The following is a 17,536-nucleotide window of genomic DNA, read 5'->3' on the forward strand; positions in this document are numbered from 1 at the left end:
CCGGCCCCTCCCGGACAGGTCAAGCGGCACCCCTGCCTTCCCTGTGTCCTCTTCCTCTTCATTCTTCATGGCCTTCTCACTGCCTGGCTGTTAAAGTTCAGGTTGAAAGCCTACACTGTAAGGTGCCCAAGGGCGCAGATGTTCGTGGATGTTTCTTGGTTTCTGGTCTTTACCCTGCTCCCCTAGGGAGCTTCATGAGAATGTCTAGAGCTGCACCTGGCTCTTGGTAGATGTTCCATAGGTGTTTGTTGGAGGAAAGAATGGATGAGAATGAGAAGGGAGGGAGCCTCTGTGCCTGCCCCCTCTGCAGAGGAGACCCTGCTGCGGTGCAGAGACCTGGCCTCCTCCTTGCGCCTCCTGCGGGCAGACTGCCTCAGCACAGGCATGGAGCTGCTCCGGCGGATCCAGGAGAGGCTGCTTGCCATCCTGCAGCATTCCGCCCAGGTACTGCGCGGCCCAGACCCCTTCTGCTCCTGCATTCTGTAGGAGTTGTGGTCCTCCTGTCCCAGCACAGCCCCTGCCCTGGGGTGAGTCCAGAAGGAAAGGCAGCAAAGCGGGTGAATGGATGTTACGAGATCTGGGCGCACATCCCGGCTTCTGGGCCAACCTGCCTGATGCTGACCCTATCACTTCACCTCCTGGGGATTCCTACAAAATAAAGGGGTTGGCTAGCCCACATCAAGGGTATTTGGTCAGGTGCCTATCAGAATCACTTGGGGAACTTTTCCAGACCATACTTCCCAGATATGGATTTGAAATCCTAGGAGTGGGCATCAGGGGATTGGGGTCACTGGAGCAAGAGCTCTCCCAGGCTCTCTCCAGCTCTGATGCACCGATGCTGAGTCTAAACTGTGAATCCTGTCCTCAGGTTGCTTACTGACTGGTAAGTCACGTGGGCAGAAAAGACAATAAATAGATTCTGTAAGCTCTTTAAGCACAGGGTGGTGTGCCTCCCCCTGGTACCCTGTATCCCCGGAGACCATCTGAGTGAACTCACGAAGGCAGTGTTTCATGAAGTGCTGTGCTGGGAGGGGAGCAGTCTAGCAGGAGCTTGGCCCCCCAGAGCATCAGTGGAAGGAATGCTGGGTCCAAAGGCCCCATGCCTTCTACCTCCTTCTCAAATCCTTCTGTCTGCTCACCAGGATTTCCGGGTTGGTCTTCAGAGTCCATCAGTAGAGGCCTGGGAGGCAAAAGGACCCAACATGCCCGGCAGTCAGTAAGTGGGGTGGGCAGAGCCACGGAGGAGGCAGTGGGACATGGCAGCCTCTGGGCTGAGTGTGGTGGCTCTCCCTAGGCCCCAGGCCTCCTCAGGGCCAGAGGCAGAAGAGGAGGAGGAAGACGATGAGGATGATGTGCCCGAGTGGCAGCAGGATGAGTTTGATGAGGAGCTGGACAATGACAGCTTCTCCTACGATGAGTCTGAGAACCTGGACCAAGAGACTTTCTTCTTTGGTGATGAGGAGGAGGATGAAGATGAGGCCTATGACTGAGGGGGCAGATAGGAAACACCTAGAGCAGCCCCAGAGTCACGGGGCTCAGGGGGCGGGAGCTGCCCCTGTCATGGGGAGGGGGTTTCCCAGCGTCTGTAGTGCCTCCTGTTTACTGAATAAAGGTCTCTTTCTCACATACGTCTCTGGGAGCAGGCTGACAGCTTCACCAGGGACCAGCCAGTTGCCACTGCCCTGGCGTCACATCTACCCACACTCCTCATCTTTACTGTTTCCTTTAGACCTCCGGACTCTTCTATCCTCCGAGAAGGCTCAGAGCAGACTCATTTGACTTAAGCTGATAAAGGGAAGTGAAGGTTGGCATGGAAAGGGCCAGGTGCAGCCCCAGCCCAGTTCAGAGGAGACGGAGAGAGGGATGGCCACCTGCAGGAGCAACCTTCCTCCCAACTCTTTTTTTTTTTTCTGAGACGGAGTCTCGCTCTGTCGCCCAGGCTGGAGTGCAGTGGCACGATCTGGGCTCACTGCAAACTCCACCTCCCGGGTTCACGCCATTCTCCTGCCTCAGCCTCCCGAGTAGCTGGGACTACAGGCATCTGCCACCACGCCTGGCTAATTTTTTGCATTTTTAGTAGAGATGGGGTTTCACCGAGTTAGCCAGGATGGTCTCGATCTCCTGACCTCGTGATCCACCCACCTCGGCCTCCCAAAGTGCTGGGATTACAGGTATGAGCCACCACGCCCGGCCCTCCTCCCAAGTGTTCCTGGGGAGGAGGGGGCTTGAGGGCATTAGGAGTTGTCCTCCTCTCAGCCCAGAGATTTCTAAAGCGTCTATCTTGAAGTGAAATGTGGCAGGAAAGGGTATTACTGAGGACCTGCCCCACCCCCATGACTCACACAAGACAGAAAGTTAGGATTTTAACTGTACCTTTTAATTTGCTCCTGGGGCTAAGAGGAAGGAATGGTACTAGAGCAGTGTCTGAGAATAGAAGAATTTCAGAAAGTGAGATTAAGTCAAGTGGTTGGGTCAGGGGAGGCAGCCACCTGCCCTGGAGGATCAGCCTCGAAGTATCGATCCAGCAGGCCCTCCACCTCTCCCTCCTCATAGTCCCACACCTGGAACCGAGAGCCATTTGCTGCTCCCCGGATCATGGCCGAAAGCACTGGAAAGGGCAGGGAAAGGTGAGGCTGCCTCCCATCCACACCCTCACAGCTCCCTGCCTCCCATCCACACCCGCACAGCTCCCTCACCCCTTGGGAGAGGCGCGGTGCTCAGAGCCCACCAGGGAAGGAGCTGAGGGCTGGGTCCACAGAAAGCCAGGAGGGAGGCTTGGGGTGCTCACCGTGGCCAGACTGTGGGCGGAACAGGCACAGGATCCGCTTGTTAAAGGCCACGGCGCGGCCCAGCTCATAGCCTACACCCAAGGATGGCTGTGTCACTTCTGCCACGACCACTGGGAGGAAAGATGAGAGGAAGCCTCAGCATTGGGGGCACTTGGGGTTCATAAGGAAGATGACGGTGTGGCTGTGGTGAGGAGGGAACTCTGGGAGTCCCTTCTAGGTGTGGAGGCCGGGATGTCCAGGGGAACCCAGCACTCCAGAGGAGTTAGGTGCTGGAAGGAGGGAGCGCCACTCACCGTCCGCCTGCTGCAACCACTCCAGGTCCCGCTCATGGATGAGCCTGTCACCCCCAGCAGCCTCTTCCCCTGTGTTAAGGGAAAGCTGGTCAAGGACATGCCTCATGCTGGCTCCTGGTAACTCCTATGCCCTTGTATGTCCATACCCACCCTGCTCAGGGAGGGTGGGAGCCTTGTGCCAGATGACCTGACCAAACATGACAATCTCATCAAAGCAGCGAGGAAATGGAATAGCCACAAAAAGAAAAATTCAACCCTGTGCAAGGTGGGACGTGTAATTAGGGCTGAATGAGAACATCAGCAGCACTAACTGTGGATGACAGTGATTAGGAAAAGGTGCATGGGCACTTAGCCAAAAGTAGGAGTGGCATCCTGGGCCCAGAGGGTAGGGATCTCGGGTCCTAGCTTGATTAAATGTTATCTTCCAGGACGGTGAGTCTCAGCCCACCACATCAGGGTAGGACCACTAGGGAGCTTGTTACAAGTACAGATTCCAGGGCCAGACGCGGTGGCTCATGCCTGTAATCCCAGCACTTTGGGAGGCCGAGGCGGGTGGATCACTTGAGGTCAGGAGTTCAAGACCAGCCTGGCCAACATGGTGAAACCCCATCTTTACTAAAAATACAAAAATTAGCTAGGTGTGGTGGTGCACACCTGTAATCCCAGCAACTCGGGAGGCCGAAGCAGGAGAATCACTTGAACCCAGGAGGCGGAGGTTGCTGTGAGCCGAGATTGCGCCACTGCACTCCAGCCTAGGCAACAGAGCAAAACTCCATCTCAAAAAAAAAAAGAAAAAAAAAAAGTACAGATTTGGGCCGGGCGTGGTGGCTCACGCCTGTAATCCCAGCACTTTGGGAGGCCAAGGCGGTAGGATCACGAGGTCAGGAGTTTGAGACCAGTCTGGCCAACATGGTGAAACCCCATCTCCACTAAACATTAAAAAATTAGCCAGGCGTGGTGGCAGGCGCCTGTAATCCCAGCTACTCGGGAGGCTGAGGCAGGAAAATTGCTAGAACCAGGGAGGCAGAGGTTGCAGTGAGCGGAGATCACTTCACTGCACTCCAGCCTGGGCGACAGAGCAAGACTCTGTCTTGGGAAAAAAAAAAAAAAAAGTACACATTCAAAGGCTTTATCCCAGATGATCAGAACCTGCGTTTTTAACAGGCTCCCTCAGATGACACTAAAGACCTGGAGAGCCACCAGGCAGTCTGGATATACCATGAACTAATGAGCTGTAAGCTTCAGGGTCCTCCACTTGCACAGGCCCTTTCCAAACCATCAGCAACTTTGTATTGTGATTTTTGTCTTTTTTTTAACGAGGTCTCCCAGAATTGCATAAGGTCCCACAAACTGTGGGTCTGCTCTTGGGTAGGGTAAGTGGAAGCCACTTAAGGTTTTCTGAGCAGAAGCACAAGCATTCAAGATACAGTTTTCAAACTGGAAGGATCTGCAAGATTCCAGACCAGCACATCAAAGTATGCTTTAGAGAAATCCAGCCAGACTCAGTGGCTCATGTCTGTAATCCCAACACTTTTGGGAGGCCGAGGCAGGCAGATCACTTGGGCTCAGGAGTTCAAGACCAGCCTGGCCAACATGGCAAAATCCCGTCCCTATAAAAAATACAAAACCAGGTATGGGGGCACGCACCTGTAGTCCCAGCTACTTGGGAGGCTGAGGTGGGAGGATCGTTCAAGCCCGGGAGGCAGAGGTTGGCAGTGAGCTGAGATTTTGCCACTGCACTCCAGCATGGGTAATAGAACAAGACTGTTTCCAAATAAATAACTAAATAAATAGAAAGAGAAAGAAAAACCCAGCAGCCAGGAGCAGAACACAATAATGGCCTGAAAGAGAACATGAGGCCAGCACGGGGGCTCACATCTATAGTCCCAGCACTTTGGGAGGCCCGAGGCGGGAGGATCACTTGAGGCTAGGAGGTCGGGACCAGACTGGGCAACATAGTGAGACTCCCAATCTCTACAGAAAAATTTTGAGTCAGGCATGGTGTTGTGTCCCTGCAGTGCTTGCTAATAGGAGGCTGAGGCTGGAGGATCATGAGTCTAGGAAGCCGAGGCTGCAGCGAGCTATGATCGCACCACTGCACTCCAGCCTGGGCGACAGACAGGCCCTTGTATCAACAAAACAAAAATGTGAGAGAGGGTAATAGTGAGAACTGGGGTCAGCCGGGTCTAAGACGTGCTGATGTCTTCACAGAAAAAGGGGAGGCAGGCCCCGGGCGGTGGCTTCTGCCTGTAATCCCAGCGCTTTCGGAGACCGAGGCGGGTAGATCACCTGAGGTCAGGAGTTCAAAACCAGCCTGACCAATATGGCGAAACCCCGTCTGTACTAAAAATACAAAAAGTAGCCGGGTGTGGTGGCGCGTGCCTGTAGTCCCAGCTACTCCGGAGGCTGAGGCAAGAGAATCACTTGAACCCGGGAGGTGGAGGTTGCAGTGAGCCGAGATCAGGCAACTGCACTCCAGCCTGGGCGACAGAGTGAGATTCCATCTCAAAAACAAAACAAAACAAAAAAAGTTGGTGGGAAGGCAGGAGGATACCTTTCGTGCTGGGTGGTGGAAAAGATTCCAGCGGGTGAGGTGGGAACTGAGCCCAGGCAAAGCAGCCCAATCCACCTTCTTTCTGTTGCACCCTACAAACGCTCTGAAAGCAGCTGAAGACAGAGTTCTCCAAGAAGGAACCAAAGGTCAAGATAATGCTGAGTCTGCCTTACACCCGCAGGCTTGCTGGGACCCATGAAGCCCGAGCCCCGGCCCGTTTCCTTCTCGGGCTGGGGCGCTGGATGGAGCACCGGGGTAGAAGGGTGGGCTCCGGGCGCCAGGAGCGCAGCTGCTGGGTGGGGGTGTTTGGGGTGGGGACAGGCCGGGTCCCTGCCAGCCCAGCCGGGCCCCCGCCCGCGTCCCCAGGGCCTCACCGCGCGCGCCCAGCTCGGCGGCCGCCACGTGCTCGGTGAGCACTGTCCCGAATCGCCGCAGCCGAGACACGATCCGCTCGTACAGCGTCCTGTCCTCGCGTCCGCCGCGAATGCTCCCGCAGAAGTACAGGGTCGGGCGGCCAGGCTCCCCGCGCTCCCTGCGCTCCCCGCTCTCGCTGCGCCCCGGCACCATGGCAGCAGCCATTCCCCAGTCGCTCGCGCTCTCCGGCGCCAGGGGGCGCCAACCCGCGGCCACGTGATCCCGCCCGGCCCAGAGCAGAGCCCGGCTGCTGAGTCTACACCTGTGGAATGGGGGCGACGAACTGGGAGGATCCAGCCGGGACCCTTTCGGGAACACACCCTTCCCGGACTTGACGTTCGGATGCCTAACACGCACCTTAACTTGACCTTGTCCAGGCAGAACTCGAGGGCTTCCCCACCTCACCCGCTTCTGCTCCCCTCCTCCTCGCCGGCTTTAGCTGCATCCTCCCAGCTGCTCAGGCCCAAGACCCTCAGAGTCATCCGGATCGTTCCCTTTCTCTCCAACTCTGCGTCCCATCCATTGACAACTCGTGTGGATTCGTCCTTCCAAATCTGAAATCTGACGACCACCTACAGGGTCACTACCCTGGTCTAAGCCTCCTCCCGGCTCTCCACAGCCTCCTAACAGGTCTCCGCATGTCGTGAGCTGCTCAAGGTCTGACAGAACCAGGTCCACCCACCTTTGTGTCTACCCACAAGATCAGGTTTTTATTGATGCTATTTCAATCACAAAAGCTAGGCGTCACATGGAGTTCCCAAGAAGGCAGTTCTCCTTAGGACCACCTGTTCACTCGGTAGTCAGAGCCGCGGGCATGCAAGCTGGAGCCACTCCACAGGTCAGACTGTATTGCAAACCATACATAGTATTATAGGTAAGGATATAAATGTTTCAGGTTAAAATTTCACGTCAAACACAAGAACATTTAACATCAAGAGAAAAGGGGTTAACGAACCAGTCCAAGGAGAGTGCTGTGGACAGAGTCCTGGCCTGATGGGGATAGTCATCAAGAGCTCGCAAGGAAGAGTCCTTGATTTGGGCAGAGCCTTCAGAGGAAGGCACCAGGTGCTGGTCACGAGTAATAGCAAGACTCGGTCTGTTAAGGTGGCCGTGTCTAGTTGCTGAAGTCCTGCTCATTTTATGGTCCTTGAGTCCTCTGATGAGGACTTATAGTAAAGGGTGATGCCCTTATCTGGTTGGGTGTTGTCTCCATTGGTTAGGCGAACATCTGGACCCTGTTGGCTTGATGCCTTTTGAAATGTAAGATGAAGTTTTTAAAAAACTTTATTTATTTATTTATTTATTATTTTTGGGGACAAGGTCCCTGTCGCCCACACTGGAGTGCAGAGGCACGATCATTGCTCACTGCAGCCTCAAACTCGTGTCTCAAGTTTGAGGGTTCAAGGAATCCTCCCACCTCAGCTTCCTGAGTAGCTAGGACTACAGGCACGTGCCACCATGCTGAGCTAATTAAAAAAAAAAAAATTGGCCGGGCTCGGTGGCTCATGTCTGTAATCCCAGCACTTTGGGAGGCCGAGGTGGGCAGATCACGAGGTCAGGAGATCGAGACCATCCTGGCTAACATGGTGAAACCCCGTCTCTACTAAAAATACAAAAAATTAGCCAGGCATGGTGGCACACACCTGTAGTCCCAGCTACTCCAGAGGCTGAGGCTGGAGAATCGCTTGAACCCGGGAGGCAGAGGTTGCAGTGAGCCGAGATCACGCCACTGCACTCCAACCTGGGCAACAGAGTGAGACTCCATCTCAAAAAAAAAAAAAGTTGTAGAGACAAGGTCTCACTATGTTTCCACGTCTGGTCTCAAAACTCCTAGGCCCAAGCAATCCCCCTACCTCAGCCTCCCAAAGCGCTAGGATTACAGGCATGAGCGAATGCACCCAGTGATGGAGTCTTTCTAAGATGGAATTACTTATGTCAAGGGTTCTCTATACACCTTCCCTGGCCCTTCCCTGCTACAATTTGCTCTCCACTCAGCAGCTTGAGTGATCTAGGTCATGACCCTCCTCTGCTTAAAATCCTCCAGTGTTTCCCATCTCACTTGGGGTAAAAACTGAAAACCCCACAGTAGCTCACAAGGCTCCAGATGATCCTGTCACCCTCTTACCTCCCTAACTCCAGCTTCTATTACTTTCATTCACTTCTCTGCCACCTCACTGGCTTCCTGGCTGTTCCTTAAGCATGTCAGCCATGCCCGTGCCGCAGAGTCTTTGCATTTGCTGTTCCCTCTGCCCGGAACCCTGTTCTCCCAGGTAGCTTCCTGGCTCACTCCTCATTTCCTTCAAGTCTTTGTTCACACTCCACCTTCCCTGACCACCCTATTCAATATGGCAGCCCTCCATCCCTCAGTACTCTCTATCACCCTTCCCTACCTTGCCTTTTCTCCTTCTCATACACCATATAACTTATTAATTTTGTTGCATGTTTTTCTATACCCAGTAGAAGGTTTTTCACTGCTGTATTCCTGCTTGCTTTCTTTCTTTCTTTCCTTCCTTCCTTCCTTCTTTTCTTTCTTTCTTCTCTCTTTCTTTCTTTCTTTCTTCTTTCCCCTTCCTTCCTTCCTCTCTCTCTTCTTTCTTTCCCTCCCTCCCTTCCTTCCTTCCTTTCTTTCTTTCTCTTTTTTCTCTTTCTTTTCTTTTCTTCTTTCTTAAGAGATGGTGTCTTGCTCTGTCACCCAGGCTGGAGTGCAGTGTCATGGTCACAGCTCACTGCAGCCTCAAACTCTTAGGCTCGAGCAATCCTCCCTCCTCATCCTCCAGAATAGCTGGGACTACAGGCGAGTGCCACCATGCCTGGCTAATTTTTTGTAGAAATGGGGTCTCACTATGTTGCCCAGGCTTATCTTAAACTCCTGGGCTCAAGCGATCCTGCCACCTCAGCCTGCCAAAGTACTGAGATTACAGGTGTGAGCCACTGTGCCTAGCCCATTCCCTAGTTTCTAGAACTATGCCTGGCACATAAGAAACATTTATTAAATATTTGTTGAATGAATGAGTGGTTTAAATGAGAGGATGTATTTCACAGCACTTCGTAGTCTGCTCAGCCCTGTAGTAAGTAGGCTGATAGAGGCGATGTCTTCAGGGAGACAGGCAAGCACTCATTGTTCACCAATACTGATTTCACCCTCATTTTATTACGACAATCACAAACATATGACAAAACCTTCAAATGGAACAAGAGAGTATGCAGTGGAAAGAAAGTCCTGAGACCCCAGCCCCACTCCCCAGAGGAAAACTCCATCAGTGTTTTCTTCCGTATTCTTCCTGAAAGATAACTATTAAAATACTGAAGTGTGCGATTGCAGAGAAGATGCAACAATATGTATATTTTTAATGCTAAGATACAAAAGGGAGACAGAGATTTCAGAGTATTTCTGCCCACTGCTCTGCTGGGCCCAGCTAGGTATACAGGGACCATGGGGCAAACATGAAGACACAGCTGCACACCTGTCCCTCCACCTCCAGGTGCCGTCTCTCACATACACACAAACATGCATACACAGATTAGGAAGCAGGCCTCATGTGCTAGCGGACTTGACAGGCAACCTCCCCAACGCTCCTTATCCTCACTCACATCTTCCCTCCAGTTCCCCCCAAAGACAAGGAACACACATTCACAAACACACACCATCTTGTTTCTGTCTTTGTATCTTTTTTTTTTTTTTTTTTTTTTTTTGAGAGAGGGTTTCACTCTTGTTGCCCAGGCTGGAGTGCAATGGCGCGATCTCGGCTCACAGCAACCTCCGCCTCCTAGTTTCAAGCAATTCTCCTGCCTCAGCATCCCGAGTAGCTGGGATTACATGGTATGCGCCACCACGCCTGGCTTATTTTGTATTTTTAGTAGAGATGGGGTTTCACCATATTGGTCAGGCTGGTCTCGAACTCCCGACCTCAGGTGATGTGCCAGCCTCGGCCTCCTAAAGTGGCCTCTGTATCTTATAAGTAAATAAATCGATACATAAACCAGCCAGCCCCCATCTCTTTGGGGGCCACACCTCTGCTCTGGCTGGCGTCTCCTTTCTACCTGAGGCTGAAGGGATATTTTGAATAGATGAGTAAAAGTGTAGAAGGAACATTTTGTGTTTCTCCAGATGGGAAACAAGGCATTGAGACTGGTTCTAGTCCACTGTCAGTTGGGTGAGGATTCAGAGCGAGCCATGACTTGCAGCTCAGACCTTCCGGTTCAATGCAGAGAGGCCTGAGTTGGAGGGACGGGGTACTAGGTGACGGGCTGGAGGAGTGAGGGCAGTGGGGAGCCTAGTGAGACAGCTTGACAGGGAAAATATCTCACCAGGTGATAGGAGGCCAATCCTTTTTTTTTTTTTTTTTGTGAGACGGAGTCTCGCTGTGTCACCCAGGCTGGAGTGCAGTGGTGTGATCTCGGCTCACCGCAACCTCTGCCTCCCGGATTCAAGCGATTCTCCTGTCTCAGCCTCCCAAGTGGCTGGGACTACAGGTACCCACTACCACACCCAGCTAATGTTTGTATTTTTAGTAGAGATGTGGTTTCACCCAAAGTGCTGGGATTACAGGCATTAAGCCACTGTGCCCGGCCCCAGGAGGCCAACCTTGATTCCATTACTATCTCTGTGACCTTGGTCAGGTCCCTTAAACTCTCCAAGCCTGTTTCCTCATCTATAAAATTGGTAAGAAATGTTATCCTGCCCTAGTCACCTGGTTAGCATGGTGCAGTGAAGTATGTGAAGGCACATTAGAAAATATAGGCTAGGCGCGGTGGCTCACACCTGTAATCCCAGCACTTTGGGAGGCTGAGGCAGGCGGAGTGAGATCACGCCACTGCACTCCAGCCTGGGCGACAGAGCGAGACTCCGTCTCAAAAAAAAATAAAAATAAAAATAAAATGCTATACAAATGCAAGTCATTTTTCAATTAAACAAAAATTATATTTATTATAGAAAATGTCAAATTTATATGCTGATACAGAGAATAGCGAAAGACTACATATCATATGATTCTATTTGACATGTGCAGAAGAGGCATGTTTGGCGAGACAGAAAGCAGACCAGTTGTTGCCTAAGGCTGGCTGGGGGTGGGAGCAGGAATCGCCTGCAGAGGGCACAAGAAAACATTTTGGGAGTGACAGAAAGGTTCTTTTTTTTTTTTTTTTTTTTTTTTTTGAGACTGGGTTTCACTCTGTCACCCAGGCTAGAGTGCAGTGGCATCATCACGGCATCACAGCTCACTACAGCCTCGACCCCTCAAGTGATCCTCCTACCTCAGCCTCCAAAGTAGCTGGGATTACAGGCAGGTGCCACCATACCTGGCCAATTTTTGTTAGCAGGCTTGGCCTGCTTCTATGAGTTTACCCATTATACATCCTTCATATGAGTTGAATTCAGGCATTATTTGTCCTTCTGTGACAGGCTTATTTCCCTATAATACCCTCCAGGTTTATTCATGTCTGATTTCAAAATATATTATAAAGCTACAGTAGGCTGGGCACTGTGATCATGCTTATAATCACAGCACTTTGGGAGGCTGAAGTGGGAGGATTGATGGAACCCAGGAGTTTGAGACCAACCTGGGCAACAAGCAAGACCCCGCCTCTACAAAAAATTTAAAAAATTAGCCGGATGCGGTGGCACTATGTGTGTGTATAATGGAATATTAAACAGTCTTTAAAAAGAAGGAAATCCTGCCATTTACAACAGTAAAACTGTTTTTTTTTTTTTTTTTTTTGAGATGGAGTCTCGCTCTATCGCCCAGGCTGGAGTGCAGTGGCGCAATCTCGGCTCACTGCAAGCTCCGCCTCCCGGGTTCACGCCATTCTCCTGCCTCAGCCTCTCCGAGTAGCTGGGACTACAGGCGCCCGCCACCACGCCCGGCTAATTTTTTGTATTTTTAGTAGAGACGGGGTTTCACCGTGGTCTCGATCTCCCGACCTCGTGATCCGCCCGCCTCGGCCTCCCAAAGTGCTGGGATTACAAGCGTGAGCCACCGCGCCCGGCCAGTAAAACTGTTTTTAACAAAGCAAAATATAAAGTAGAGAAAATAGTATGAGATTTAATAATTATCAATTTATGGCCAGTCTTGTTTCATCTGTATTCATACTAAATTTCCTCACTGTACTATTTTGATGCAAATTTCAGATTACATTTTTCATTTATAAATTTTTTGTATATGTCTCTAAAAGATAACTCTTTTTTACTAAAAATGTAACCAAGGCTGGGCGTGGTGGCTCACGTCTGTAATCCTAGCACTTTGGGAGGCTGAGGTGGGAGGATTGCTTGAGGCCAAGAGTTGAAGATGAACCTGGCCAACATAGTGAGACCCTGTCTTATTAAAAAAAGGAACTAAAATATTATTATGATATCATAGCTAAAAAATTTAACAAGATTTTCTTAATGTCATCAAATATTCCATTAGTGTTCAAATTTCTTGTCTTACAAATGTTATAAATGTTTCTAATTTATTTGTTTAAAATCAAGATCCACATATTATGATTGGTTGACATGCCTTTTAAGTCTATTTTAATATATACATTTCCCCCTATATTCTCTCTTTCTCTCTCTCATCCTGCAGTTTCCTTTCAGTCTGAAGTTTGCCAGTTATAGCCCTGTGATGTCATTGGACGTGTTTCTCTATATTCCTTATTTCCTGTACATTGGAGTTGGATGTAGAGGCTTAATCAGATTCAGGTTGAATTTGGGCAAGGCTATTTCACAAGGGATGGTGTGTAATCCCAACATGGGCACATAGCATCTGGATGTCTCTCTGTTTTGATGTGAGCAACCATTGATACTCAATGCCCAGATGTATTAATCATTCATTCATTCATGCGGGGGCATACCAATAAAATTATACTTTTATTATAAAATCAAACCCAGCTACCGAAAACCACCTAAACAAATGAATTATTATAAGACAAACACTCTTGCACCCATATCATCTCAAAATAGATCTTCAACTACCCAGAAGTTTCCATGTGCACCATCCCAAATGGCCCCCTTACTCCCTCCAAAGTAACCACTACCCTTACTTTTATAGTGAGGACAGAAAGGAAGGACATCATTAAACTTCCTTAAGTTTCATTATGGTTTTATCACCCAAATGTGCATTTCTAGACAGTATAGTTTAACTTTACCTATTTTTATTTATCTTTTAAGTCCCTTTTATTTATTTCTTTGAGACAGGATCTTGCTCTGTCACGCTGGCATGCAGTGGCATGGTCATGGCTCACTGTAGCCTCGACCTCCTAGGCTCAAGCGATCCTCTCACCTCAGCTTCCTGAGTAGCTGGGGACACAGGAGCACACCACCAAACCTGGCTAATTTTTGTTAAATTTATTTTTATTTTCCAGAGAGACGAGGTCTCACTAGGTTGCCCAGGCTTGTCTGGATCTCCTGGGCTCAAGCAAGCCTCCTGCCTCAGCCTCCCAAAATGTTGGGATTACGGGCATGAGCCACTGTGCCCGGCCTTATATCCCTTTTAATGTACAGGTTGGGGACACATTTTAAAAGCATTTATTTTGTGTGAGACATTCAATGGGCACTAACAGAGCTATAAAAAGGAGTAAAGAAGAGCAGCTGAGATTTTTGACTCCATTTGGCTTTGGGAGGAGCCGGCCTTAGCTCAAGAATAGGAGAAATCAGGTTAACGCCATACATTAATGTGCAAAGGGCTGAGTGACTCAAGGAATGCAGAAATCAAGCATCTGGGGAAACTCTTCCAGTCTATCCTCACACTCCTGCCATGTAACACCTAGATCAAATGTCTTCTTCTGGCCAAGAAGCAGCAAGACCTAGATTTACCCTCCCATCTTTAACAACTAAAAAACTGGACAGAATATATGAATATAGAGCAATAATGTTTGAACACTGGCCATCAGGCAGCACAGAACAGGACTGTAATCCCTGAAAGACTGAAAACAAAGTAGACGAGGTTTACATTTGCCCCAGCTTATTGCCTGCAAGGTTACCAGGCTGCAGGATGGAGGAACCCAGGCTGAGCCTGGCTGTCTCTTTGACCAAGGAGATAGAGCTGGGAGTCTAGGGAGGCCAAGGCCGCTAGTTTGCAGGAGAGCGTACAGGACAGGAGAGAGCTTTGGAGAGGTTCAGAGGGTTCCATGAATAGATAGCTGAGGACCGATCAGCACATGTGTATGAGGAAACTACCTGTGGTGGGGAAAAACATCTGAAAGCTGCTGAGTTAACAATTTTTGAGCTCACACAAGGATGGAACTAGTGCCTGTTCCTACTGGCTTATATGGAAAATTCACAGGGCTTTGCCTTAGTAGCAAAAAACAAAATAGGTTTTGCCTTAGTGGGAGAGAAATATTAGCCCTAGACTGGAGGCTGCTCTGGTCTAACCTAATAAAACTTAAAAGTAAACTTTGAAAGGATCAAACTGGTTTTTCTTTCTCTCTCTCTCTCTTTGTCTGTCCCTCTCTGTCTCTCTCTTTTCTTTTTCTGAGACAGCGTTTTGCTCTTTCACCCAGGCTGGAGTACAGTGGTATGATGATGGCTCACTGCAGCTTTGACATCCTGGACTCAAGCGATCCTCCCACCTCAGCCTCCCAAGTAGCTGGGACCACAGATGCATGCTACCATGCCTGGTTGATTTTTGATTTTTTTTTTTTTTTGAGACAGGGTCTCTCCATGTTGCCCATGCTGGTCTTGTGCTCCTGGGCTCAAGCAATCCTCTTGCATCTGCCTCCCAAAATGTTGAGATTTACAGGCATAAGCCACCATGCCCAGCCTGTTTTTGCTTCTTAAAAATTAACTGCAGTCCAGAACAAAGTTGAATAATATTCACTGAAATATAAAAATATACAGGACTCAGCAAGGTAAAATTCACAGTATTTGGCATCCAGTAAGAAATTAGTAGATATGGAAAGAAGCAGAAAATATGACCCATAGTAAGAATAAAAATCTGTTGAAACTAATCCAGAAATTGTTTAGATAAAATTAGTAGAAAAATATATTAAAGCAGTCATTATAATTATTCCATATGTTTAAGAAGTTAGAAGAAAAAACTGAGTAGAGATATGGAAGATTTTAAAAGACCCAGATCGAACTTCCAGAATTGTAAACAACAATGAAAAATACATTGGATGGAATTAATACTAGATTAGATGCCGTAAGAGAGAAGATTAGTGAACTTGAATACTCAGCAATAGAAACTATCCAAAATGAAATACAGTGAGAAGAAAGGCTGGGAAAAAGTAAAGCATCAGTGAGTTGTGAGACAACTTCAAGTGGCCTAATATACAGGGTAATTGGAGTCCCTGAAGGAAAGGGGAGGGCAGAAAAAATATTTAAGAAAACAATGGCTGAAAAATTTCCCAACTTGATGAAAACTATAAATGCACAGATACAAGAATCTCAACAAACCCAAGCACAAGAAACATGAATAAAACTATGTAAAACAGACACATCATAAATAGCTTAAATAGCTAAATTCAGTGACAAAGAGAAAATCTTAAAAGAAACCAGAGGCATTGGGCTGGGTGCGGTGGCTCATGCCTATAATCCCAGCACTTTGGGAGGCCGAGGTGCACAGATCATTTGAGGTCAGGAGTTTGAGACCAGCTTGACCAACATGGTGAAACCCTGTCTTTACTAAAAATACAAAAAATTGCTGGGTGTTGTAGTGCATGCCTGTAATCTCAGCTACTCGGGAGGCTGAGACAGGAGAATCACTTGAACCCGGGAGGTGGAGGTTGCAGTGAACCTAGATAGTGCCACTGCACTCTAGCAGTCTGGGTGACAGAGAGAGACTCTGTCTCAAAAGACAAAACAAAACAAAACAAAGCAAAAAACAGACGCATAAAAGACATATATTTCATACAAAGGAACAGAGATAGGATAATTGCAAATTTCTCATCAGAAACAATGCAAGTTAGAAGACAATAGAGCAACAGTTTTAAAGTACTGAAAACAAAAGCGAAAAAGAAACTAGAATTCTAACCCAACACTCAGATCAGACCATGTCTCATCTTTGCTCAAAATTCCTCAGTGGTTTCCTATCTGAAAATCAGGCTCCCCAGGACACTGCCTCTGAGACAGAGATGATCACGCAGTAAGTTTATTGGGAAGTGCTCTGGTGATCAACCTCTGTGGAGGTTGATCCTTCAGGAGGAACCTGAAGAAGGCAAGCTTGTGTGGAAGGGAAAGTTGAGCTCTGATGTAGTCTCAATAGAAGCCTCAGCTGTCCCTATTAATTTTGAAAATGGGATATCTCTTCAGAGCCGTCCCCAGTTGAAGCAAGGGGGTCAGGCCTTTATACTCATCAATTGGATGTGGGATGTCCCAGGAAGGGGGCATGATCTTGGATGAGGCAGCTCCCTTGGCCAAGGGCAATTCCCAGAGAACAGGTCAGCTGAAAGCAGTCAGCCTTCAACGTCTCATATCTGAGAGAATAAGCATCTAGATTCTGGAGGGAGATCTGAATGGCTCTCCACAGTATCCACTATGCTTCCAAAAACCAAATGGATAAAATCTAATCTTCTTAGCACTGCACACAAGATCCTTCATGATCTTGCACATGCCCGCCCCAGCCTCATCTCATGCTGTCTTCTCAGCCTGGAAGTCTCTTTCATTATCTGCCCTGGCCCCACTTGTCTGTTGGCAAACTTCTACTAATTCTACTAATTCCTCAAATTACAGTTGAATGTACCTCCTCCAAGAAGCCTTCCCTGACTACTCCTGCAGGCTCAATGATCCTTCCTCCCAAAGTGGTGATTAGAACCATGGACTCCAGAGCCAGGGATTGAATTCTAGCTCTGCCACTTGCTAGCTGTGTAACTGAATACATATTACTTAACCTCTCCGTATCTTAGTTTCCTCATCTATAAAACAAGGGATAACAATAGTACTTTTACCTCAGAGGGTTGTCATCAGGATTAAAGGAATTAACATATGTAAAGTTAGAGTAGTGTCTGGCAGAAGTAAATAACTGCTGCAATTGTTGTTGTTATTATTGAGACAGAGTCTCGCTCTGTCATCCAGGCTGGTGCACAGTAGTATAATCATGGCTCACTGCAGTGTTGACCTCCTGGGCTCAAGAAATCCTCCCCCCTCAGCCTCTCGAGTAGCTGGGACTGCAGGTGCACACCACCAGACCCAGATAATTTTTAAATTTTTTGTACAGATGAGGTCTCACTATGTTGCCCAGGCTGGTCTTGAACTCCCGGGCTCAAGCAATCCTGCTGCCTTGGTCTCCCAAAGTGTTGGGATTATAGGCGTGAGCCATTGCACCTGGCCCATTGTTGTTGTTATTATTATTGAAGTTGCTCTGTATGCATTTGTTGAAGGCATTAAGGAAGGAAAGAACTGGCGGGGCCCAATGGCTCATGCCTGTAATCCCAGCACTTTGGGAGGCCAAGGTGGGCAGATGGCTTTGAGCTCAGGAATTCAAGACCAGCCTGGGGAACATGGTGAAATCCCGTCTCTACAAAATATACAAAAATTAGCCGGGGATAGTGGCTCACGCCTGTAGTCTCAAATA

At 48.8% G+C, this 17,536-nt stretch overlaps 2 protein-coding genes across 9 annotated transcripts in view; one reads left to right on the top strand and one right to left on the bottom strand.

The window, feature by feature from the left end:
• CUL9 (cullin 9) overlaps positions 1 to 1,628 on the top strand; it is a 41,828-nt gene extending 40,200 nt beyond the window's left edge. For all 5 annotated transcript variants that reach the window (XM_032141448.2, XM_032141446.2, XM_032141449.2 and 2 more), the window contains 3 exons: positions 311 to 444; positions 1,143 to 1,216; positions 1,295 to 1,628. In XM_032141448.2, the coding sequence (XP_031997339.1) occupies positions 311 to 444; positions 1,143 to 1,216; positions 1,295 to 1,490 (404 nt within the window). In that variant the 3' untranslated portion in view covers positions 1,491 to 1,628. The remainder of the gene's footprint in view (positions 1 to 310; positions 445 to 1,142; positions 1,217 to 1,294) is intronic.
• Positions 1,629 to 2,355: 727 nt separating this feature from the next.
• Positions 2,356 to 6,240, bottom strand: DNPH1 (2'-deoxynucleoside 5'-phosphate N-hydrolase 1). 4 transcript variants are annotated; one of them, XM_058432402.1, is made up of 5 exons: positions 6,011 to 6,226; positions 4,730 to 4,816; positions 3,083 to 3,151; positions 2,789 to 2,899; positions 2,365 to 2,608 (listed from the first exon to the last, which is right to left on the bottom strand). In XM_058432402.1, exons 1-5 carry the CDS (start codon positions 6,213 to 6,215, stop codon positions 2,460 to 2,462), a joined length of 621 nt encoding a protein of 206 aa, XP_058288385.1. In that variant the 5' UTR covers positions 6,216 to 6,226; the 3' UTR covers positions 2,365 to 2,459. The 4 variants fall into 4 exon arrangements, with proteins under 4 accessions (XP_031997341.1, XP_058288385.1, XP_058288384.1 ...); XM_058432401.1 differs by having other exon boundaries at positions 4,730 to 4,846; XM_032141450.2 differs by lacking the exon at positions 4,730 to 4,816 and having other exon boundaries at positions 2,356 to 2,608; positions 6,011 to 6,240.
• Between the last annotated feature and the right edge of the window lie 11,296 nt (positions 6,241 to 17,536).

This window comes from Hylobates moloch, unplaced genomic scaffold, assembly GCF_009828535.3.
Source record: "Hylobates moloch isolate HMO894 unplaced genomic scaffold, HMol_V3 SCAFFOLD_20, whole genome shotgun sequence".
Taxonomy (NCBI): Eukaryota; Metazoa; Chordata; class Mammalia; order Primates; family Hylobatidae; genus Hylobates; species Hylobates moloch.